The sequence below is a fragment of the Taurulus bubalis genome (genome assembly GCF_910589615.1).
Source record: "Taurulus bubalis genome assembly, chromosome: 9".
Lineage (NCBI taxonomy): Eukaryota > Metazoa > Chordata > Actinopteri > Perciformes > Cottidae > Taurulus > Taurulus bubalis.
The window spans coordinates 21082353-21108247 of record NC_136597.1 but is presented as its reverse complement, the minus strand read 5'-3'; the positions used below and the strand labels follow the sequence as shown (position 1 = coordinate 21108247).

The 25895-nt window shown below is 41.1% G+C and overlaps 1 protein-coding gene across 1 annotated transcript in view; it reads right to left on the bottom strand.

Moving 5' to 3' along the window:
• The window catches only part of srpk2 (SRSF protein kinase 2), a gene marked incomplete at its 3' end in the record, with an annotated part of 59267 nt that overhangs the window by 6642 nt on the left and 26730 nt on the right, over positions 1-25895 (bottom strand). The window contains exons 3-11 of the mRNA XM_079223172.1: positions 13491-13642; positions 11174-11282; positions 9158-9245; positions 8521-8608; positions 8337-8443; positions 6733-6898; positions 4789-4829; positions 3493-3880; positions 2043-3011 (exon numbers count right to left, since the gene is read on the bottom strand). Of these exons, the coding sequence (XP_079079298.1) occupies positions 2043-3011; positions 3493-3880; positions 4789-4829; positions 6733-6898; positions 8337-8443; positions 8521-8608; positions 9158-9245; positions 11174-11282; positions 13491-13642 (2108 nt within the window). The remainder of the gene's footprint in view (positions 1-2042; positions 3012-3492; positions 3881-4788; positions 4830-6732; positions 6899-8336; positions 8444-8520; positions 8609-9157; positions 9246-11173; positions 11283-13490; positions 13643-25895) is intronic.

Genomic DNA, 25895 nt, shown 5'->3' with positions numbered 1-25895 from the left:
TAAGCTCCAGTGGTGTGATCCTAGAAGTGACCTTAGTGCGAGAAAGTTAGAGTCGAATTAATGATAATAAAATTAATGCTGTGGGTGGATGAGTAATGGTGGTGGTGAGTCATTAATAATACCCAGAGGTAGATATGTGGACACTAAAACGTAATAATGAGCAAATGGAGTATCTATCCCAGGCAGATATAACGCATACAACAGAAGACAATTAAAACAAGTTAAGTATTTAAGTAAGCATAGGAATACATTATGTAAAATATATTAACGAACCAATAAATTGTGTAATCTTTAAATACATTATTCACACTACATATATTAGTATGAGTCATTTCATTATTATTAGTATCTTTAGGATAAGTTTTATTTAAATGTATTTATTTCAATATTACAATTGTTTTCTACCGCTTCTAAGTCACATTTAAAAAAAAGTGACATTAAATAAAAGTGGAACTGGAAAAAAAGTTTTTTTAAATAAAAACTTACTTTTGATAAAGGGCATTTTAAAAGAAAAGGTAATGAAATACAAATAAACTCCAGCAAAAATGTATTATGAGTCAGAATGATGAAATAACATGTTGTGATAATCAGTGTCTTAAACGATGATATAGTTATTTATATATTTAATACAATTTATTAATTGATTAATTAATTGATTATTAATTAATTTTACCATACAACCCTAATTCTGGATTCTGATTGGCTGGAAGTTGTGAATTAACTTTTAGTAACGAGACAGTTGGGAATTAAACTGCATTACGGGATATAGGATGCAAAATATAATGTAGGCAATGAAAGTTGTTGAAATTAGAGTTTTAGTGTGAGAACTGAGTCTAAGTGTACGGATCAGGAGTTGAGGTGTCATTCAAGTGTCTCAGTTGGAATAAGGATAACACAGCTGAGGTCTAAGCCCTATAAGCACTGCTATGAGCTGAGGGAGCTGAGTTGTTTGTGTGTGTGTGTGTGTGTGTGTGTGTGTGTGTGTGTGTGTGTGTGTGTGTGTGTGTGTGTGTGTGAGTCTGTCTATGACCAAGTGTCTGTGTGTTATTGCATCTATAACACCTGCGTTACGCTGCCTTAAAGCCTTTTGTGAGATTTAGTATGTGGCAGCAGTTTCACATAAATTCAAACATGCATGCATGTACGTGTCATGTCAGTGAAGAATCCACCAAATAGCTTCCTGGCTTTTAATAGAGAGATTAAGAGGCAACACTCAAACTCTGGTTTTATACTCAGCGTGGACTTTGCTGAACGTGTTGCTGTAAAATATATTTGTGGTGCAAGCTAAAAAAAAAAGTAAACCTTGCCGGTTATGCCCCTTTTCTGGTCTCAGTTAACATTACAGTCAATAGTGCTGCAGGAATGAGTTCTGAGACCTGGTCATGAGTTCCAGTTTCCTCCTCTCAAAGTTAATTAGTGTTTTGAATGGGTTTTTGGTTAGATGCCTGAAATAAGGTCTGTGGTTAACGAAAGTTTAAGATACGGTATTTTAACGTTTTGTCCAACAATATAAAACAATTCTGTAAATATCCTACCCCTGAAGCTTTTACGTATCTTAAAAAAGTCGAATGCTAACTAAATGAGACAACAAAATGTCATCACGTCAACACTAGTTTAGCTTTTTACTTCTGGTGATTGCATATAACCTGAAAATATCATAAAAGTCATCTTTAAATCATTTGTGATGATTATCTATCTGAACTAAACCTGTGAGTATCATACACATTTGTTGCCACAGAGCTTATTTTCTGCATTACTCCAAAATCCTTTTGGCTTTTTGTCGAGGGAACCTATAAATATACGATGAACTGCACTCTTGTCACGGATATTTTTTAGATTCACGTGGAACATTTGGGAGTGAGGAGAAGTTCCCAGTCTACCTGTGATGTCATCCACTCTAACATTCCATCCATTGCTCAAATGGACGTATTTTTACCTACATATTGAACACATTTGGACTCCGTTATGGATTTCTTTTATGTGTGAAAATAATAATTGTGTGTTTGTAAATAGGTGGATACACAGTAACCCTACAGTCTTACCTTTGGGTGTGTCTCCCGTGCTCGAGGACGACACAGTGCGACTGCGGTCAGCGGCGGGGCTGTTGGGCGACAGGCCTGCTCCAATGTCTGCCAAGCCAACAGAAATGGGGTTTCCCGGCATGGGATCCAGGGGCAAGTCGGGGAAGAGAGGCATGATGGCCCTGTGGCGGTCACTGCCACCGTTGGTCAGCACGGGCTCGGCCAGGTCGCCGTTGTACATCTCATAGCCGGAGCTGAGAGAGTTGTCCCTGTCCGTGTAGCTGAGCTCGGACTCCACCAGGGGGCAGAGGAGGAGCTCGGGGTTTGGCGAGGGAGGCGGAGGATTGCCAGGGTTCGGTTTCAGTCCCTCGGATCCCAACAAAATGTGACCGTTGGTTTTGACCGAATTGCTTTTGTTGTTCTGGGGTTTGACCGGGGAGGTGTTGTCCGTGAGGAGTTCCGTGGTCGTGTCGTCGTCCTCCTCGTCGTCCTCATCGTCCTCCTCATCCTCGTCATCCTCATCCTCGTCCTCCTCATCCTCCCCCTCCTGCTGCTTTGACTCTACTTTCTCTACCACTGCCTCCTCCTCGGTTTTGCTCTCAGTCTTTGGCTCCTCTGTCTCATTCTCCTTTCTTTCAATGTCTTTCTCCTCCTCCCCATCCTCCTCTTCTTCCTCCTCTTCCTCCTCCTCCTCCTCCTCCTCCTCCTCTGCCTCTTCTTCATTCTTATCCTCTGCACCTTTTAATACCTCCTCCTCCTGCTGCTCCTCCTTCTCCTCCTCCTTGCCCTCCACCTCTGCTTGTGTTGGATCTACATTTCCTTCATCTGTAGTGAGAGGACTGGGGCCATCGCTTTCAGCGGTAGGCGTGGGCAAATCCTCCTCCTCCTCCTCCTCCTCTTCTTCCTCCTCCTCTTCCTCCTCCTCCTCCTCATCAGGGTCATCATCCAAGACGTGGGGTGCCTCGCTCTGCTCCTGGGGAGGCGCCGCGCCTAACATGGAGAGAGTGCAAGAAAAACGGTTAGGAGAGGAAGTGGGTGGGAAGGCGATACAAACGCAATCAAAGGCGGTGTAGGCAATGAGTAAAAAAGCATGAAAAGAAGGAGGCGAACGAGAGGAAAGGAGAATGAAAGAAACAGATGGTGAAGAGACAGAAGGTGGAGGAGGGAGACGGAGAAAGACAGGTTTTTTTTTTTGTGAATCAGCCTCGCCTCCCATACTCAGTGGGACCCGCGTGGGCCGAGCGTTTGGAGCCACTCCACCTCCTTTTCATTCACAGACAGATTGCACAAACTTACTGTACACAAACTGACACACTCTCTCATGCTGCAGATCTTTGCACATGCATCTTCCCGTATTCATTATATTAAAGATGGACAGCATTTATTCCTGATATCAGATTTGAATAAAGTGATATTTCTGTCCTTCGTCAGAGCAACAGCCATTAACATGGGAAAACTTGATATGACTCACATGTGTGATTCGTCAACCTCATGGGCCTGGGTCTCTCCCTTTCTCTCTCTCGCTCACTCTCTCTGTCTCGTTCTCTCTCTCTCTCCCTATCTCCTCCCTCCTCCTCCTCATCTTCCCCATCTTCCCCATCCTCGTCGTCGTCATCATCCTCGTCACTCTCTCCCAGAGCCATGCTGGGGCCCAGATGCGCTGGCGGCGGCGGCGGCAGGGGTGAAGACTGGTTGCTGTCATTTTCCCCTTTCTCTCCCCCGTCTTTGGCACTCTCCTCCTTCTTCTCCGCCTCCCTCTCCAGGGCTTCGATCTCCAGCATCCGCCTCTCCAGCAGCTCTGCCTGCCGCTTCTGTTTCTTCTTCAGCTTCTTCTTCTTGTTCTTGGAGATCTTTCCCACCTGAGACAAAAAAAAAAAAAAACAGGAGGGAGGAGAAAGGCAAAGCATCAATGAATACAAGGTAATCAAGGAATACAACGTTTGGATATTTATGGGAATTGTGGGTTGTGATGTTGTGATGTGTAAGTAATGTCCAAAAACACTTCTAATGTATATTGATAATAACTATTAGTACATTTTAAATAGAGCATATCATCACGGACCAATAAAATATACTGTATATATATTGATTTTAGCAAAACTAAGGGATCAAGTGTTTCTTGAAAACCTATTTTCTCAGTGACAGGGTCATCATGTACATGCAAACACAATGTTCTGTTTGGTTTTAGGTTTTCATTGTCTTTAGTTTTTTAACAATTGAGAGATTTGGAGAGATTAACTCTTAATAATAACAACAAAGAATGTATTTTTTTCTGAACTTGAACTATAATCGTTCCTTTATTTTGTCCTAAATATTCAGCTACAAAACAATATTGGAGATTTAAGACACGTTTATGTTTTGGAGATTCATGGTTTTCACAGGAAAGCACCAGCATGTTCAAAATGAAGGTTATTCTGATGGGGAAATGCAATGAAAGAAATATCAAATGTATTCACTGTGAATAGTACAGTATTTTTGAAAGTGTGAAAATCGCTGTGATCCCATTAATTGAGGATTCATTAAACAAACACATTTGCTAATTGAGAGCAGTAGGAGCTTTGAAACTAATAGCCAATTAAAAAAAACGAATAAGACATTTCGCCTCCAAATATTGTGGCGCGCTCAGTACCGTCCTTGTGCCTCTATCATGGAAATCACACCAAACGCTGTGCATTTCTGTTCCTTACTTTAGATTTTGTGTGTGTCTGTCTGTGTGTGTATTTATGTTTGTGTGTGTGTGTGAGCAATCCTCTCATTTTATACTCACATCTGTTGTGCTCACCGGTTTGAGCTGGGGGGCTGTGCTGACTGACAGACAAAGAAAAAAACAACAACAATCAGAGGCTCTAAAGTTCCACCAACATCAATCCGTAACACAGCCGAGTTCGCGCCGCGTTCAATATTCCCCTCGCCTGGAAAAGAGATGGTTAGGTTTTGCACATGCTCCCTTTATAGAGCCGATACGTACAGAATCTGTAGGTGAAGTGAGACAATTGCAAACAAATGAAGAAAAAGATCGTTCACACTCCCACAGGCTTATTCGCTTGTCCCAGATCCATAATATTAATGGTTTATTCTTCTCATGCCGGAGAATGTAGCTACTGTATAGTACAGTATTCTCTTACCTCAATCAACTGACACCAATCAAAATGTGGATAATACATTTTGAAAGAGTTGCAGTACGTGAAAAACGTAAATATATATAAATATTTGCAGGTTTGAGCCCATTTACAAATGAAATGTGATCAATCTTTCACATTTTGCATAAGTGGTGTCTCAATATGCACGCTCAACTGACAAAGTGGTGCAAAAATTCATTTTAGGATTAACTGATTTTAGTGTCATCTACTGAGGGTTTCCAGCTTAGCAGCTCAGCAAGTGCAATAATCCTGCACACCTTCAACCTTTTCTGAAACACATCACAAATGTCAAATGACACCAGCAGAATTAAGAGGCATTTTGCTATAAAACAGGCCTGCACTTATGGTAATGACATCAAACACGTTTATTTATTTTGCCTCTTCAATCCACACGACCACCGAGCCCTTCTGTTTTGACGGTTGATGACTGTTCGCCTCACTTCATTTGTGTAGAAATGTAAGCAGTATAATTGGTTACCCTAAGGCTCAAAGAGACTCCATCCGCTGATGCAAGCAATTGACAGCTCAAGTCGGGGTTCACCGGGAGGACAGGGTTCATGTCGAGTTTGTCGAGACTGTTTTGTTAAGAACTTGATTTTTTTCTCTCTCTTTCAGCGGAGGAACTTGTTGAAGGGAGATGAAAAGGCAAGAATCTGGGAAGGCAAAAAAGGCTTCTCTGTGAATCCTTTTCCTTTACGTCGCACATCTTTTTTAAACATTGAGGGTTTTTTTTATCATTTATTAAACATATCAAAGAAAAAAAACTGAATTAAATCTTTGATGATTCATTATTTATTTGCATTTCCGATAAAAAAACTATTTCAAATCAGGAATTTGAGCTACATGTACTGTAAGCTTATCCTTTTAGCTCGACTGATTCCCAGACGCACACTGTGGATTCAAGCCTCCTATTCCAGCCAGCATTCTCCTCCCCTTCTGCTATCTATTTAGCAAGCACACCATCGCTGCATCCTGGTCTAAGTGCTGTCAAAGACTATTGTGATTGGTTAGAAGAAATACCAACGAGCCTGAGTCTTTTTTCCTCGCTACAAGAATGATAATGAATGGAGTCAGACCTTTATTTAGCACTGACAGTGGGTGGAGATGTAGGTCTATCTGTGTGAAACTACGTTTTACCAAAAATGTCAATCTCAATGAGGAAGCTGCATTTCTTGCATAAATAAAAAACTAAACAAACAAACTTCACAGCATGCTGGGTGTCTGTGGAGCTATGCTACTGCCAAAGTTAGATGATAGTTTGAAAAGTTGAGGTTTGCTGTTTGTTTCTTTGTTTTTTCTTTCATTTTTCATTTTCCAAGTGAAATAAATGCTAACTTAAAAACATCTGTAAATGGCAAAACTAAGAAATAGTTTCCGGTGTTGGGAAATAATCATTATTGGCTTTCTTAAAGAGAGTTAGGTAAGACAGGTCTGTACCCTACAGCTGAACTCAGCATAAAGAATGGAGGCAAGGGGAACCAGCGAGCCTGTCCAGCCTCTTCTCAAAGCAAACCTCCCAAAATGTTGCGCTGTTTCCTTTCAAATAAACACCGTGTGGGGCGTCTGTCTACCTGCTGAGCCAGACGGTGGGGGCGCTCCAGCTTTCTGCCATTCGGTCGCCTCCATGGCCATGCGCCTAACGAAGGCGTCATCGACACACATCAGGATGTTCTCTGGCTTGATGTCCGTGTGGATGATTTTACATTTAGTGTGGAGGTAGTCCAGACCCTGCAGGACCTGCGTTCAGATAAACACAGATGGTATTACTGAACAACATGCTCACACTTTTTTGTTTTGGCGTCTAGACACAAAAATGCAGACAAGGTCTTGCCCCCTGTTCAGCGCTCCGTCTCTATCTCCCTCCTTTTGATTCCTTCTCTCTTTCCTAGAGCCAAATGAACCATTCTTCTCATGCGTGTCGTTCTCTGAGGGCAGAGAGGAGAGGCTGTTGATGTTTTTGATTCACTGTTTCTCTCATTTGTTTCTGTGCAGAGGCTTCTGAGATGGAAGCGGCCAACAGTCTCATTTAATTTCTACTCATCTTCAGCATGGCTTTCAAGAGGCGGGAGGCTGGCAGCGGCTGAAACGGCTCAACAACTTCACATGCTCATCAGGTGGCTGAGGGGGAAATGCCTGAAAGCACTGCGTCTGGTACTGAAGTGCGAAGTTCACAATAGCGTGAGCTGCATTATTATTCGGCCAAAGTATCGGGTGTGAATTTTGCTGTCTGAGTCAGTCTTTTGCTCTTTTTGTATTACATTTCTTCATCCAATTTTCTTTCTTTCTTTCCTCTCCACTCAATCTTTTATAGTCCGTGAATAAGTTTAGTTTTCTTCACCTCCTCCCCCAGAAAGAATTCCAAATAGAAAAACTGTAAGTCTCAGATCTATAACACATTTGCATGTTTCATGATTCACAAACTTTATTTTGCTTACTTTTAAGTGCCTTCTGCTTCACAGAATTAGAAGAATACTGCTGAGTTCTGCTATACGTAGGTGCGGCATTGCTTATCGAACAGATTGTACAATCTAATCGCTAATCACAATTAACACAATGAAAAGCCTGATATCTGAGTTTTCCAACAGCACTTAAACACAACGTGCATTTGTGGATTGCAGAAAAGCCCCAAACACAAATGTCACCGAAACAACATGAATTGACAATTTGTCAATAAATGCACCACAACTCCCAAAATGTTTTTAAATGTTAGATTTATGAACTCCATGTTGGAAATTTCTATTTCATTCAAATCTATTTTCAGAATTATTCGATGAGACAAAGATGACTATTACTGTCCCTTCAACGGTTAAATCTGACTGAAGTGCAGATTTTTTACCCTTTCACCTTTTTATTGATCATTCTCCGTTCTTTGTTAACACAGCTTGGCCGTTCTTGACTGTATTTTGTGCATGTTCATGCATGTGAGCGAGCCCAACTGTTAGCACTGTTAGCTCTGGTGAGCACGTTTTCCATACTGTTAGCACTGTTAGCAGCGTTAACTACAAGCCACGTTTAGAGGCAATCAAAATGCTGCCAGTCTCGCATTATTACCTTGTTTTACCTGTAATGCACTCTCCAAAAAAAATCCATGTGCAGTGGTGAGATACATAATTCATCCAGATGTTGAGATATACAGTCAGCGTTGGTGTGTGTGTGTGTGTGTGTGTCCACTTACTTGTTTGATAATGCTCTTGACACATGGCAGCGGCAGACCTTGGTAGTTGGATTTAATAATCCACTTCAGCAGGTGGTGACCTAGCACTTCAAACACCATACACACATCTGGGACATAGAGTCAAGGACTCACATTGTCATGTCTTTGTCAATCACACACACACACACTCCTCTGATCGGGATACGTATGCCATTGACTCCAGAGATCTTGAAATCATCTATCAGCTGAACCACCATGTCCTTGTTGGGGTCGCCGGGGTCGCTCTCCCTCACCTGGAGCACAAGAGGACAGAGAGATGAAGCGAACATGACAGGAGGTAGGAACAGAAGATGAAGTAGGGCAAAGACAGAAGAAAGAAAGAAAGAAAGAAAAATGAAAGGAGAAAGACACCAAAAACAAGGAAGACAGAAGACAAAAGGAAAGAAAGAGGGAATGGGATGACTGAAGGATAATTTGAAAAGAGAGCAGGAAAGGAAGAGGAGAAGAGAGATGAGTGTGGGGGATAAAGATGCTGAAAAATTGATTCCGAGATGAGTGTCTTCTGCACCCACCATGCAAGATAAATGACCAGTGTATCTTTAGTGTTTCTTGTTAACAGAGAAACACCGTGGGGGAGAGGCAAGGTGTGAGGAGGGAGGGAAGAGAGAAGAGGGAAGAAGCATATTAGGAGGATGAAAAAGGATGAAGAAATGGAAAAGAAAAGGTTGATAAGAAAAAGTGAGAATAGAAAGGAAAACACTAAACGCAAAAAGGAACAAACAATGGAACAAAACAAAAAAGATGAAAACAAAATAGGATTCCCAAACTAATCAGATCCTCACACATCGCAGCAGTTTGATCTCATCCAGGGCCGTCTCTGTGTAATGCTGGGCGCTCTTCACCACCTTCATGGCCACAAAGTTCTTCACTCTGTAATGATATGAACACAGACACATGCAGTCATCTTCCTACTAATGGGGTGTTAAAGACAGTAATGCTGATTAATGTGTGCGTCAATATCTGTGAAGGATTTAACAAAATGTCCCTCCCCATGCCTTTATTAGACACCATGCTATTGTTCACACTGCCCACACTGACATTGGAAATGCAAATGTGGCATTTTGTAATGTAGAAATAACATTAATACTCAATGCTTTAATCACCAAATGAAAATCTAGCGTAAGTTCAGTCAGGAAAACTATTCTTCTGCATGTCTCTCTCTCTCTCTCTCTCTTACTCATAATTTCCTTGCAGTAACAGGGCTGCCAGTCATGATATCAGCTCTTCTCATCAGCTGTTCATGACTATCCAATAGTACAGCATCACACTTACATTGTTAGCCTATTTCCTTGCTGTATTTTTAAATATGACTCCCTCTCCATCACGTGCGGCCCTCCACCTCTCGATCACCGCCCAGTCTTATCAGATTAATTATTTCATCAGCCTGCCAGTCTCAGCCACCAACCCCATCGCCACGTGTCTGGAGTCTTTGGGGGGGATTAATCTTGCTGCTGCTCAGGGCAAACGCCCCTCGAGTCCACGTCTCTCTGTTGACATTTAGCGGCAAAGACTTTCTGTCGAGACTTTACTAGAACATATCATCTTTTATAATAAACAATTATCTTGTCCTCATTCACTTGGTTCTCCTGATTGAAATGTTTTTGGCTATCAGGGTCGTGTCTAAAGGCTGTTTCCGTACATACAGTCCATTGATCAGTCATGTGACCAACTGCACAGATCACTATGAATACAGGTATACAAAATGATGCTATCATCTAAAAGACCATATCCACAAATTGTTTAATATCTTTTTAGAACATTTCTTAAAATCGTTTAGCTTAACTCCATGAATCTAATATTTTTCAGTACAAAGCAACAAATACTGTATAATTTTAAAAGTATATGATAAGTTATGCAAATGCATTAAAATCTACCGGAAGCGTTAAAACTGTAATAGGTTTTTTCTGTGTTTTTTTGGCCACTTGGGGGCAGCAGAAACAAGTGATGAACACAACACTGACATATCACTTTTTAAGTTAATATGACAAACTTGTTTGCAAATAATTCCTCATGGACACATCTTTCAGTTACTGAGCAAAATTATCATTCATTTGGAGTTATTATCATTCATTATAATTGTGGGCTCTAAATGCTCCATTATGTTCACCATGGTCTAGACCTGTCTGCCGTTTGGTCCGGAGCAGGTAGTGTACAGTCACAGCTGTTTCCGGTGGCCGACTAGGATGCGATGAGAAGGGTGAGGTTGAGCCAAAACAGTAAAGTTGTAAATTATGCATGTCAGGAAGTAGGAGAGAAGACAGCCAATGTCCTAATACTGAATATGACCTTTGTCAAGGACTGTCACTATTAAGAATGCGTTAAGTAACCCAACTCCACCTCACTGGTTTATGACCAGCATGAGAGTAATTAAAACCAGTGACATGAGTAAATGAGTGTGTGTGTGTGTGTGTGTGTGTGTGTGTGTGTGTGTGTGTGTGTGTGTGTGTGTGTGTGTGTGTCAGAGAAAGGTGACACTGGGTTGGTGATACCGTCATCCAGACACCCTGGTTGCCACATGAACACAGCAACAACATTATAGTGCAAATGGATGGATTTGGTGCCAGCGTGAGTTGGTGTAGGTTGCAACCGTTGTCCTGGTAACGTGCCTGCTAGGGTCAACAGGTTCATGTGTGGTGTGTGTGTTTTATATGTGACGAGTGTGTGCGTGAGAAAGAGAGCAAGGTGAAGTGAAGGACTGCAAGAAGAGCCCTGAGTGCATGTGTGACAGAGCTTTTTCTGGGTCATGACATGTCTGCGGTGTGTGTGTGTGTGTGTGTGTGTGTGTGTGTGTGACGTACTGTATGTCCCAGCATAGCCATACGGTGGAGAAGTGGCCCCACCCCAACTTTCTGATCACATGGTACCTCCCGTTGAACAAATCCCCGATCTTCACCGGATGGTACCCTCCTGAGAGGGATAAAGAGAGAGAGGATGAAGGTTACAGGCGAGTGTTGGTGATAACCAGGCAATGACATGAAACCCATTAGTGAGTAAGAAGTGGAGCGACAGCAGCATAGAGGGAGGGACATCAAACAAGGCAGAAAATGAGACGGGGGAGAAGCGTTGTGGATTAATTAAAAGAAAAAAGAGAAGCGGGGGAAAGAATCGCACAAACATGTCGAGTGACGGGTAGCTGCACAATAATTTTTTTTTTTTAATTCCCATTTTAAATCTGGGATATAGGAACATTGAACACAATTGATGATTTTGTTTTTTATAAATAATAAATCAGCAACGTATGAATGTTTGTGAATATCCGATGTAACTGATTACGTATGATGGACTTGCTAAAATAAATTGATGCCTCGTTAGAATTGACCTAATTTTGGACACGTCTGTCTGCTTGACTGCACCTGTGTCAATTATCTAGTGCTACTTTGATTGCGATTGCCTGGCAGCTGACACCATTTATGTTAAAAAATGTGAAGACTTGTTGAATTTCTTTGTCTTATATGATAGAAAACTGAATGTTTTCTGGTTTTGGACTGTTTGAAAAAAACATTTGAAGATGTCACCTTGGATGCTGTGAAATTATGATGGGTATCTGTCTTTTTTTAAAATTTATTTTTAAATTTAATAGGCAAAAAAAAAATCAGTAATGGACATTTTGCATTATTTAGTATTGAGCAAATATGAATTGTCCTCAATAGAAATAAATAATACAGCACTTCACATTTGGAGCAGGTCAGACCCTGCAGGAATTTGAGCCCCCATTCCAGGTAAAAATGTAATGCATAGTACACTTTTACATGCTGCCTATTTCGAACATTGTGTCAGAAACATGATTATAGAATATTGATTCCACACAGTGGAGCGTTTCTTAACCTAGTAGGCCTCCGTTTCAATTCAACTTAAAATGTAACAAATCTGAAACTAGCCTAGTGATTCTATCTGTGACCCATTTTGAGAAACCAATATCCCTGTGAGCACATTTGTTTATTTTGTGACATCAGTAGGTAAACAGAACAGTATATGTAAGACAAGAAACATTCATCCTAACTGTGTATGGGCACCAGTAAATTCGGTTCAATATAACTTATGGCAATTCCGACTTTATGATAATAAACTCCAAAAAGTTGCCTTTCAGAAGAAATCAGGAACCATTATATTTTGTGTCTGTCATTTCGGGGCTTGTTGTAATAAATGGGGGCGCTTATTAAGTGTTTGAACAAAAAATTATGCAGTAATTGTTTGTAATGCTTCAACCTGGAGATGAATATGTTTACCTCAAGGAAACATCAAAATCCTCTTTGTTGTTGCTGCGATGACACCACCAGCTGGCAGAGAGAGAAGTCTAGCTTGCCAGGGTTTCATTTGTTGTAGGTGTTTTTTATTGAGCACAAACTTGTTGAACTGAGTAATTTTAAGTAAAAAAGCACAGACACAAGAAGGGTAGGCAGTCCTAAATATGTACAAAGAACACTACAATGAATACTATTGCTACTGCTGCTACTACTACAGCTCCTAATAGAATATATCGTTTACTATAGTTCTTCTCCTAAGAGGTTGACAACTTGGTTTTATGGTGATAAAATGTCCATAAAGAAACACATTAGGTCTTTTTAAACTTAAGAGCCAGTGAAAAGAAGTCAAGATAAATAAGGTCGTACTTACTATTTTCATCCAAAACCAACAGTCATGATGTACTATATCATCACACCATGGTGTATTTAGAATGATAACAGCAAAATTCAATTTCAAACACTACTGCTACACTACGTTTTCCTGCAGATATTGAATGACAAGTCAGGTGTACTTTTCTGTGTTGACAGAATGGGTGTAGCTTTTTGAAACTGTGTAAAGACAATGAGCCAACAGCACAGCTTTTGGCATCCTAAACCACGGCAGGACTCTAGACTGCCGCTCCTTTCTGGCAACAACCAAACAGCCCGTGAAATGTTGGCGTCACAAACTGCCGAGCGCTTCACACTGATGGCGACAACGACGCTGCTGCAAATCCCACCAGGGTGACATGAGGAAAAGAGTTACAGATATGAGCAGAGAGAGAGAGAGAGAGAGAGAGAGGAGAAGGAGTGAGACATTGCTGGGCTCTGTGCGACAGTTATGCAGAGTGGCCGAAATGAGCCGGGACAGATGAGTAGGTGTCTCTCTGACCTTTGCAGTAGTCCGCGGGGTCCTCCTGCTCCTCATCGTCGGAGCCCAGGATCTCCTCCTCCGGCTCCGGGGGCCCTGCCGGCTCAGGGGGAGGCGGAGGGGGCGGCGGGGGAGGAGGGGCACTCACTGGGGCTTTCTGCTGGGTCTCAGGCCTGTGAACACAACAAGTGGGATGAAAGTTAGATAGCCTGTCCGGTCACTTTTTATAGGAAACCCACCTCCCAGCGTGAACCGTTTTCTTTTTAGTATTTCCTGCTCTGACTCACAGCGAGTGCAACTATAGACGGAGCTTTAAGTGCAGATGACTAATATCGAAATAATAACTTGTTGCTGACTGGCATCGCTCAACAGTGATTCATTCACTGAGTTCATGATCATCTTTACATTTGCTGCTCTGAATACAAGGAGTCAGACAGGTCTTTCATGCGGGGAAAGAAAAGGCACAGGAAGTGATGTTTTGTATGTCTGTGTTTGGAATAAATCCAAAAAGAACTACAGGTGGCATGACCATCAAAAGTCATATAAAATAAAGAACGGAGGTGGCAGCGATAGAAAGTCATTAAATCTACAGAAGACGATGGACATCACAACAACAGGAACCTTTTTTGACTACGGTGCAGTAAAAGCATAAAAAGTGAACAATGTACAATATGAAACAGGTTCCGGTCAAAACACCATATTAAACCAAGATAACTGGTATTTATTCAAGCATTTGTTGCAAGTGGAAGGTCGAGCCTATTAGAAGAACATGCTTGCAGAACTAACAATGATTAGTTTTAAGTTTGTGCAGAATTATTTGTTTTGTGTGTGTGTGTGTGTGTGTGTGTGTGTGTGTGTGTGTGTGTGTGTGTGTGTGTGTGTGTGTGGGCAGGCAATACATCCAAACACATTGGATGTAATGCCTGCCCTCGCACAACACCAGAGGTCTTCTCCATGATATCAATACTGTGATAATATAACCGCAGGATCATCTTTATATTAATTAATTATCTGAAGAATTCCAAAACAGGTGATAAAAAAAACAAAAGGAAATCATGCATTGTTATATTGTGTTTCTTAGCTATTTCTAAATTGTATCTTAAAAGATTTTTTTTAAGATTTTAAGATCTCATGCTTAGATTGTTTTCATTAGATATCAGTATTACAAGCCAAGACATCTCAATAAGAGATGTTCATTATGATGTAATCAACTGAAGTGACCATAAACAATAGTCATCACGCAGTTTAAAACATAACTGCAGTTGGCCGACCTACAGGCATTGTCTGTAGGTCACAGACAGTCAGGTTGAACCGATCAACACCCACCCAACACCTCGGGCATGAATCACCAGAAAAATAGATACTATCCAAAATCATTTGGATCCTGGAAAAATGTAGTATTACCAGAATGGAGCATGCAGGTATCCTTAAAATGCATGCCATGATTAATGACATTGACATAATAATAAATATCTGAATACCAACTGATAGATAAGACATGATCAGACATGGTTCATCTCCATGGTCAGTCCTCTTCGCTAACAGCCTTGTTCCACTTCCTTTTCCTCGTCTAAAATGGAACTGAGCCCATGAGAGAAAACACATAAAATAGCTGCCTCTTTCTCCAGACCTGGCTACTTTTTGAGCATTTATCCAGGGCGACGTACAATGATTGATCAGGCAGGGGACTCAGCGCCGGGCTTCTGGACGCTGCCGTGGCACACATGGCTTTTTGTGGGAACGCGCCTGTCATTGTTTCTGTTTTGGATCGATCCCACCAAACCTGCCTCTGCATGTGCTATACTTGTGGCAAGACACTGCAAACTAGAGTGTTTTTCGGGTTTGAGATGTTAGTCATCTTTAGAGCAGTGATTCCCAACCTGAAGGACGGGACACCCCAAGGGGTCACGACCCCAATGTGAGTGGTCAGGTCATTTTTATGCCATGCAAAAGTACGCTTACTTTTTCAGATGTTCCAATAGAGGAGGAACTTTTTTCCAACATATGCCACCTGAAGACATTCAGTTTCAAAGGTTCACAAGCAAAGCCATTTGGGAACCGCTGTATGCTGCACCCAAAGTGTGGATGTACCAATGCCATCCAACAAAGGTGGCCACATTGTTGTGATTATGCTACTTTAATTGAGGGACATTTCCTTCATTGTATTTTGTTTCTGTCTGATGGCCTCTCATATCACAACCCCGTAATATATAGACTTCTATAAAACAATATGTGATGTGCTTTGGATGTAGCTCTTAATTTTTTATCAATTTTAAAACGTTCAATCAATTTCCTGATCGTGATTCAATAGAATCTTCACCCTTAAGACATTAAGACGAACTTTAAGGCAAACACTCCCGATTTAGTTTCACTTCAGGGTACCGACAACATGATCAAATGCTAAATTAAGACGGGAAAAAAAATATAAACACACAAAGCCAGTGCTTGTGAGCTGTTTTGCGGTCACAGGCTCAGACACATGATGGAGCCTCTTGGTGCATTGCCATGGCAACTGCAGAGAGAGGAAGGGAGGGAGAGAAAAAAAAAATCCAGGACACAAAGCGTTAACGTGGTGGCAAGGCCAGCACACACACACACACACACACACACACACACACACACACACACACACACACACACACACACACACACACACACACACACACACACACAGGCAATGGTTCCTTCTTCCGATGCAGCAGTGAAGGACAGCAGATAACTTGGCATTGAGATTGCATTGTTATTTTACAACTGACACACACACACACATCTCACACACACACATATGCAGTAGAGGGCATGTGTCCTTGCAGCAGGATGTTGCTTCTTTACCAAAGCAGTCACGTAGGGTGTCATACATCACGTCTATAAGCTCAGCGCTTTTCTCAGCCTCATCTTGCCATTGGCTGTACAAACACTTAGCCTCCCATAACTTTCTGGACCGGAGCCAAGCAGCGAAAACATTAAGATAGCAAAGACGCCACAGCCTGAAAGACAGACAGACAGGCAGAGGAGGGACGGTGGAAGAATGAAGACGAATCAAGTGGGTGAAGAGACGGAAAACAAGAAAGAAGGAGGTAGAGATGACGAGAAAGAAGAAAGAAAGAGAAATAGGATCAGGTCAGATGGAGAGAGAGAGAAGCGTAAGCAAACGAATCCAACAACCCAAGAGACAGACGAGAGCAGGAAGACAGACAGAAAAATATGCAGGCAGAATTAGACAGACAGGCAAAATGATTCAGATAGACAGGTAAGAGACGTTAAAAAAAAGAAGAAACGGATAAAGAAATACAGTACACAGAGAGCGCTTTGAAAAACAGCAAGCAGTGGAAAACAGAGGCAGCAGATGAAGAAAAGAAAAAAAGCAAAGAAAGGAGAGCGAGACAGGAGGAAAACAAATAACAGCATGGACACAATCAGGGAGGAAAACATACCAAACAAAGCAAGATTTGCCTCGTATGTGGGTGTTTTTTCTTCATCGATGACATAATGAGACATAATGTTCATCATTCCATCTTTAAATTATTCAGAAAAACAGGTGGAGGTGGAGAATTCATTAGTGCTGAGCAAGTGGAAAACACAAGCAGTAACAAACAGGAGGCTGACACTTCGAACACCAAAGCACAACAGTGAACTAAGGTCATTACCTCTGAACATACTGTGCAACATTTGTGTAATTAGAAATTAAGATGGTGGTGCTTTTTCTTTTTTTTTTCTTTCTCTGCTCCTGTTTGTGTGTCGACAGACATCCTGCTCGACCGCGACTGTACAAAGGGCGTCACGATGTTTGATGTCCTCCACAAGAACAAATGATTTCTATGATCTTTTTCAGTGCAAAATCTGGACAACTATTGTCAACCGAACCAGCACAACCGGTATCTTAAACTAGTGATTCTAAAATGTGCCGCAGTCAACTGTATGCAGAGTTTCATGCTTTCTCCTCCGGTTAAAGGCGCAACAATCAATTTCCTCAACTGATTGGCCCTATTTTACACAGGCGCAGCATCAAAGTGCTCCTTCTACCTCGCCTACGTGCACAGTAGCTGCTGTGTGTTTACCCCTCATCATTTATGTAACTTAAAACTACATTTTACATACGTCAGATCTTCATTTAGTTCCCACCCACACACCTGTAAAGTTGTGTGACTGCATCTTTATGGCGGTGACAACAATCTGCTGACGGACAGACAGGAAAACACCTGGCAAAGTAAACCAAAACTCACAAAAACGCTTCTGTGGCAATTCACGATTCAGTAGGTGTCTCCAGGGCCACATTTTTACCACCGTCACTCACTCCCTGACTCACAAAAATTCCAGCGTCGCTATCACTGGTAAAAAAAAAAAAAAGAGAAGCTATACAACATTATTTGCTGTGCGTGCGTGTGCCACGGTACCGTAAAGGTCTACGACCATGACTCTGGACCACTGTTGGTCTGCCAGTCACTTGTTTAGCCTCTAGTCGGACAGAATGCACCCAGCACTGACTCAAGGTGGGTACAATGGGAGACCGGTGCCGATCCCCAGGATGGCATAAACACTTGAGTATTTGACCTTGACAAGTGTGTGTTTGTGCCTTGCTTCTAGTAAGAGAAGCATGAGCCATCAGGAATGTCCTGTGTGTACAGTTAAAGAATGTCTATGTTAATTGTCCACTGCTTTGATACTGGCAGCGCTGTTCCCATACACTAGAGGTACAGGTTGAGACAGGACTCTCTCGGCCTATAACCTTTTTTACTGTGGAAGTAAATGGCTGCAGAATGTGCCTTCCATCCTTCAACTTCTCGTTATGTGTGTGGACATGCCCAGGCTGCTTCTTACACCTTAACCCGAGTGTAAATGTGTAGACAGATCTGAACACACACGCTACGCGTTTTCAGTGTCAGGCTTTCCACTCGAACGCCCCGCGATGGCATCTGAAGCCCCAGTGTTACATTTTCAACAGCCCTGTACGTTGTTTTTTTTTGTTTTTTTTCAGATCCAGCATGCTTTATCTGAAGATCACCAATGCAAAAAGAAGACGTTTCACGCATAGGACGGCTCGTGACGGGATTAGTTCACATTTTGTGTCGCACTACTAAGCCAACTTGAAAGGTTTGACATGTTGCTAATCACCAGAGGACAATGTCCAAGCTCCACACTTCACACCTGAAAACCGGTTCTGTCATCTGCACGAGGTCATACAGTGGAAACGCTACTTTGAGCTGAGGTTTGTGGACAGTATTGAAAAAGAAAGGAGATCCGACTGGATCCTTCACAAATTGCAAAGCAGTGTTTCCCAATAAATTCCTCGCCATACCACACTGTTTAACCATTAACACCGAGTCTGTGCAGTGTTGCCGCTGTGAGTAGCTGACTCGACAGGGCAGAATATCAACAGTGTTGAGGCAAAACAACTTCTGGATTTACCCTCAAAACAAGGAGTCATTGTTATTAAAAACACATGTCTGTTTCCACAATTACCAGAATCCACTGTCATCATGACAATGGAGTTTAAGGTCCAGACATATTCAGGTGGAAAAGTTCTGGATGGTATTGTTATGGTGTTGTGAGATTTTCACAGTACGATAACAGATTCTCATATTACACTATTATTAGGAATATTGATGAAAAATAACATCAGCTGTGAGCTTTTATGTCTAATGTTTATGCACCTTCCGCCATGAAAAATTCCTCGTTTGTGTAAACATTCCTGGCAAATAAACGGTTTCTGATTCTGATTTATAATAATATAATACATAATAATGAATAGGTTAAATAATATTGTCTAAATAATTTCATACAGCTCTGCCCTGTAGTTTTTAACATTACTAAATCAGGAGAAAATTGTGTTTTCAGCCATGATTTGGTTCTCTAGTAGTTCATATTTACAGCAGCAGCACATGTGGACATGTAAAGGAGCAGCATGTCACCTGGTGCATCAATCATGCAGCTCACTGATGTCTTTTATTTACAACTATATAAATAAATAAATAGTTCATGTGCTTTTCTCATGTTGAATCCCATCACTTTCAAACTGGGTCTTTCAATGCATTAATACGTTTGAGTCCATGAATCTGCATATAGAGACAACTCCCAGTCTTATTTCAAAGGTATGGAAGCTGGAGCTGTGTCTGTGACTAAATATTTCACTTGATATGAGTGTTTTTAAATTACGATGTTGGGAGAGACGACGTATAATCAGCCTTTTGTGTTGTCGAAGGAAGTTTGTGCGTTTCTGGATTCGACACACAGTTTATCTTGAGAATTCCAGTCCATACACATATTTTTGTTGTTGTGTTCTGGCTTGTTTTTTTTCTTCTGCTTGTGTTGCAACTCCTCCATCCACAACAAATCAGCAACTGAACCAGTTGAGAAAATTCCACAATTGCTCATTTGTTCAGGTTCGCTTGTTGGGAATCTGGGTCTCACTGTGGTTGTCCCATTTAAATGACACATATCTACCGACGGGTGAAAAAAAATTAAAAAGTGAAAGATTTATTTTCTTGAAAACATCAGTAAAAAGACATGAGTGAAAATGAGTAATGAGCATGAGCTTTGCTATGATGTGTCAGTGCTATTGCCAGGCCCAAAATACATGCTGTTGTGCAATACATAACAACAAAAAATACATTATTCATTCAAGCATTTTTTTGTACAAAAAGAAAAAAAAGCATCTTGAGCACTTCTCTCTTTTCTGCAATTTCATAATTTATCTTTCTGTTTTTTTCAGTTATATTAATATATTAATTGCCGTTTTCTATATTCTCCCGTGTCTTATTATTCATTTTAATTTCATAAGACCTGACATCAAGGATGCATCCTGCTGCTGATGACAAAGAAAACCACGACCCCGACCGCCGAGAAGCCGTGCAGAACAGTGACCGCTCAGGAGTTCAAACTTGATGACTCATCCTTTAAACATGTCTCGTTATCACCAAGGTAACAGGTATTCCTTAGCAACGAGAACATCGTCCTCCACTCTCGATGTTAAGGCGTGGGTTTCAGACCGCGGGTGTCCTTCAGCTCTGCTTAACCATTCCAACAGTCCCTACCTCTGATTGATTCATCGTTAATCTTTCATTCTCTGCGTCTCTCCATCTTGGCCCGGGCGGACAGCTGACTCATTCTCTCCTCTCCTCCAGAGTCTGCGTCTGTGTGGAGAACTGAGATCTCACCTCTATTTTCAGGATGCAGCCTGCCGTCTCTTAATGCTCTGCCCCCACATAACCTCTTTCTGCACCTCGTGGCTCAGCAGGATCCTGTTTCATACCGCTATAGCCGTCAATTCAATACATTATCACAAGGTGCAACGCTAAATTCCCATACAGTATAAATTGAGAAAGCGGAGGGAAAAAAAAGGCTCCGGCTTCTTTGATTCGTTGAACTTCAGAGGGACTTTCCTCAGCTAACATGGTGAATCAACAAGGCAAGGGAGAACAGATCCAGTGCATTTAAACGAGTGCTCCACTGATTTAGCCTTGAAATGGGCAGTTTAAAGAAAAATCTTAATCGATGCATCAGAACCAAAGATATCATCTTTTAATTCCATGCAATCTTCTTCCATGACCAAATCTGCCGCCTACATTACCCACAACATGGCCACCGACTTCAGCTGTGTTATGCAAGTAGCGTATGTTTTTTTTATATACATATACTGTGTGTGTATATATATAGCCACCAGCTCTGCCTTTGTCATCTAGAGAGCCGTGTGGAGGCAATAGATATGCTCTGAATTTTGTTTTTTAGCACCTTTAAAATATTAATTGCAATCCAGAGCCTTTCCATCATATTGAATACTGTTTTGTAACTAAACACTTTGACATTGATTTGTGTTCACCCGATAAGTTGCTAAGAATATTTCTTTCCCTCGAGTGAGTTTGCAATTTTAATATTCTTCATGTTGAGAATGTTTTTAGGCTCCCTCCAATAGCCACGTTGATCCATAATATGGATCCAGGCTGTGTGAACCTGGTTTCAAAGAAGCAACATTCCAGACAAAAGACCAGTGTACTAACCTCACAGAGCATTAAGAGACTGACTCTGCAAAACATCTGGTAAGTAAGGTATGTAAGGTATGTGTGACTGTCACCGAGAGACGGCCTTTTACCCTTTGACCTCTCCAGTGCTTTCAAAACCATCCAGCCCATCAAGCTTGATGGGGAGATTGCAGGTACACTGCAAAATGAGCAGTAATGTCAGACTAAAATATTGTGCACTGTATGTTTGGAACGCGTTGTGGATCTGTTGCCTCCTCCAAATGTCCTCTGATGACACCGAAAGCACTGGCTGCATCAATGAGATAAATGCAAAGTAGAACAGAGGTCTGATAGAAAGATTTATTAAACAGAGTAAAAAGATGAAATTGCCATTCGAGCATGGCTACGGAGCTAGAGATCAATTTTGTCAATGACTATCTGATCTACTAGTGCTACCATCATGGAGAAAGCATGTAGAGACGGAATCTCACCAATTCCTCAGAGCACGAATCAATAGAAAAGTATTACCATTATTAGATAAGCTAATAACACAGCTTACTTATTCATTATACAGCACTTTGGCAGATACAGTTGCACAAAACGTGATTTATTTTTCACGCAGGTAGAGTTTTCTTTTAATTTCTATTTTCTAGTAATTCTTCATGTTGAGATTAGGATTGCCCGATTGCGTCATCTACCCCTGAGCTGCTGTAACAATTGAATTTCCTTTCAGGAATCAATACAATAGCTCCATAACTAAGGCACTCCAGCTAGCTGGACACAATTGAAAAATATACACAATGCAATAAAACGAATCTATGCATTTTATACAAATAAATATGTGTTGCATCAACGGCCATGTGCAGAGATGTTGTTACACAAGACATTGACCTGGTTCCTCCTCACACACGTTACTGTGTATCTTTATGGATAAAAGCATCAGCTAAATGGATAAAATCTTGAACGCAATCCACAATTTAGTCACAACAACATAACGGGCTTGCAGTGTTTAGTGCAGCTCGCCATGATTAAGCCAAATGCTGTAGCTTTTAATTAATAGACACAGTAACACATAAATACTGGCAGGATTCAGGCCACACCGATCCATAGAGGCTGAATCGACTGTCGTCTGTGTGCCCCACAGGCAGCCGAAGGATACAAGACCACACGCTACGCTGCATTGACTGAACTCTACAGTAGATATTTTATGCAACGCGTACACACATACACAGGGGGGCGAATGCAAACATATCAAAAGGCATGGAAAACCCTTGTGATGAAACCAGTTGACTTGGATTCAAATGTGCTTTGGAAAACAGGAGCACTGCTCTACATGGCTGGTTGGGTGCGTATGTGCGCATGCACATCAAACACAAACACAAACACAAACACACACACACACACACACACACACACACACACCGCCTTGAGGCAGTGGAAGTCAAGTGGCATGACTATAGACCGAATGGGACAAGCACATTTCTATTTCCTAAACACAAAGACCGACATCCACATCCCCAAACACACAAACACATACATGCACACCAAGGAAATGTTGTTGTGTTTTTTGTGTGTTTCAGGTGTGTCTGTTGCACAAAAAAACATCAGTCTGGGGGTTGAAGGTATCTTCTGCTCAGTATAGAGACATCTAACAATATTTCTTATACAAAGAGCCGCTGGGTATCTATTATATTTTTCATGGTGTGGTGCATTTTACCCCCTGCAGTCCTTTCAATATAGTGCACTCATTCACTGCATTCTGTATTTATACATTCCAATGACGTCAGCCAGCCACAAAGCCCGGTATTATGGAGGTTACATCCGCCCACACTCCGTTACAGCAAGCGAGAATCACAAGAAGCCATGTGTGTGTATGTAAAATGCTAATACAAACTACTGTAGGCACAGTGAATACACAAACATGTCAACTGTATTCTCTCATGCAATGGTACGATATGTTCGTTACCTGTGGTATATGGCCCAGATAAGGATTTCAGGAACAGGAAGCGAGGATGCAAAAGGCTCAGAACGCTACAAAAAAGGGATAGTTTGGATGTTTGAAGTGGGGTTTTACTTTTATAGTCTGTGTATTACCGACAGTCAGCAGGCTTCCAATTTGCAGAAACACTGAAGCAAAACCATGTACTGGTGTGGACAGGGGCATCAGCAAAACTGATTTTTACCACCTAAAAGAAAGGCCCACCAGAAAAACAAGATATCAATTGTACACTATCTTTAGAATATTCTTCTCTTACCTTGCAGGGCGACAGCTATACAGTCCAGGTCTCTGACAGGGAACTGAATCATTTATCTATACTCGCCAAAGTGTCTGGACTCCATTGGAATAAAACAGTAATTTTACCTGGCAGGGGTTACTAATCTACCACTGCCTCAATCAGTTAACTTGTTTGTGTTATTGTGTGACTTTAACAAAAGTCAAAGTCTGGTGGCTTTAGCGAGAGCATAGATTGATACAACAGCTTTAGTTCTGCCTCCGTGTGGTAAATCCTTTCTGATTCTCCAAGCTGGGAGCATGCTGGCTGCCATCTACCACTGACTATGGTTAAGTACCTCATACAATTCCACTCAACACCCGTCTGAACTATCCCTTCAACCATAAGTTCAACCAACGCAGGCAGGTTTTGAAGGGAGGTTGTTATATTCCATTTCAGAAGTTCAAACCGGATTAACGCCGGACATTTTGACGTCCTTGCAAGAAAGCCCAGAACTAATTAATACCATTGATAAGGGTGCACTGACATGGCTTACTGGGTCACTCAAATGAAGTGGAGCTATCGTTAATGTTATTAATTACACCTGTGTGTTTGGTGTTTTGACAAGTCAGAGTGTCTGTAGTGAAAAAAAGGTCTATTAAACTCATAGGCTGTCCTGTTATTCACTGTAAATATATGAATGAATACAGACTAATACTATTAACTGAGCAAACATGGAACTTCCCTTTTTTCTGCACATTTACAATAAAAGGTACCTCAAGCCTTCTATTGTCACAATTATGCGTCACTATATATCTATTTACAGAAATCAGCCATACTTAAATTAGATTGAGTCACACAAAAAAAGAACTCCAGTGTATTAATAATTATTTAACTTTATATTAACTATGCTCCACAATGGCTTGCAGTAATTAACATCCTGTAAATGCCTTGTTGAAGAGAAATGTATACTCTATATATATTTTAATCTGCCAAGGTCCACAGTCATTACAAGCCACGCACTTGCTGGTTTGAGACTGTTCATTATTATTAGCACTGCTGCTGCAGCCTGCTCAACACTCCCGAGGGGCTTCATCGATAGCAAAGACCCCAAGTCGAGCTAGGCAGCAATAATCTTCATGAAAAGTCACACAACGTTATTAGTTTTCTGAAGCAGGCTCTAAATCATTTCTATTAATCACTGCCAATCAAAGAGAATGTCACTATTAATGAGTTCTATATATATATACTGTTTGTGTATATAGCTGTGCCTCAGCACTATAATAAGATGCAATATAGACCTGTTAATCCAAGGAAAAGAGCTTGTTTTTTCACGTGTTAACGTGGATTGACGTTTTTTCCCCATGTAAGTGTCCAAAACCACATACATGTCCAAATTAAAATTCTACAAATTACCTTTATACGAAGGGCCAAAATCAGAGTTGTTGAATTGCTGGTTTGATGTGTTCCATGGGAAGAGGTGTTCCTGAGATGGATGTCTTAGAAATGGCAGCTATCTTTGCAATACACCATCTCTGGTATACTATCTATCTGGTCTTTATATATCAAAGCCAAGTTTGCTGTTTTCAGCTTCATCAGCTGCAGGAATGCAAATAGAAACCTCATTGGACTGGGTATAAACCGCGGTGCTATAATGAGTCTGATCCACTCAAAAGGAAGTAAGTCGAATGTGCGACAGCAACGTAAAAAGCTAAATTAGAAAAGCTTTGAATGCTTGAAAAACATTAACATTTGTGAAGAGTGGTTGAACTATTTATGACCCTCCTTTTTTCACGAGTTTAATCTATTCTAAAAAGAAACTCAGCAAATTTACCCTCAAAGTACAATCAATACACAGCCTGCCTGTTGTCTTTTCATGTTGTCTTTCAGTTCTAAACAGATCAAGACCAAGACAAATATTGCACCACTAAAAACTTCACTCTGGTTTTGCTTTAGGACTGCATGTAACAACTGTTTTCATTATCAGTTAATCTGCCTTTAATTTTCTTGATTAATCAATTGGTCTCAATATGCCCCAAAATAGTGGAAAAATCCCGGATGCCTTCTTCAAATGTCAAGTGTATTGCAACATAAAAAAGAGAAAAGAAGCAAGTCCTCACATTTGAGATAAATCACTGCAATTAATCAATTATCAAAGTAGTTTAATTCATCATGTCAATCGACCAATCAATGAATCGACTAATAGTTGCAAACACTTCAATAAAATACTGAGTAGTGTCTGCAGGTATTCCTGTCTG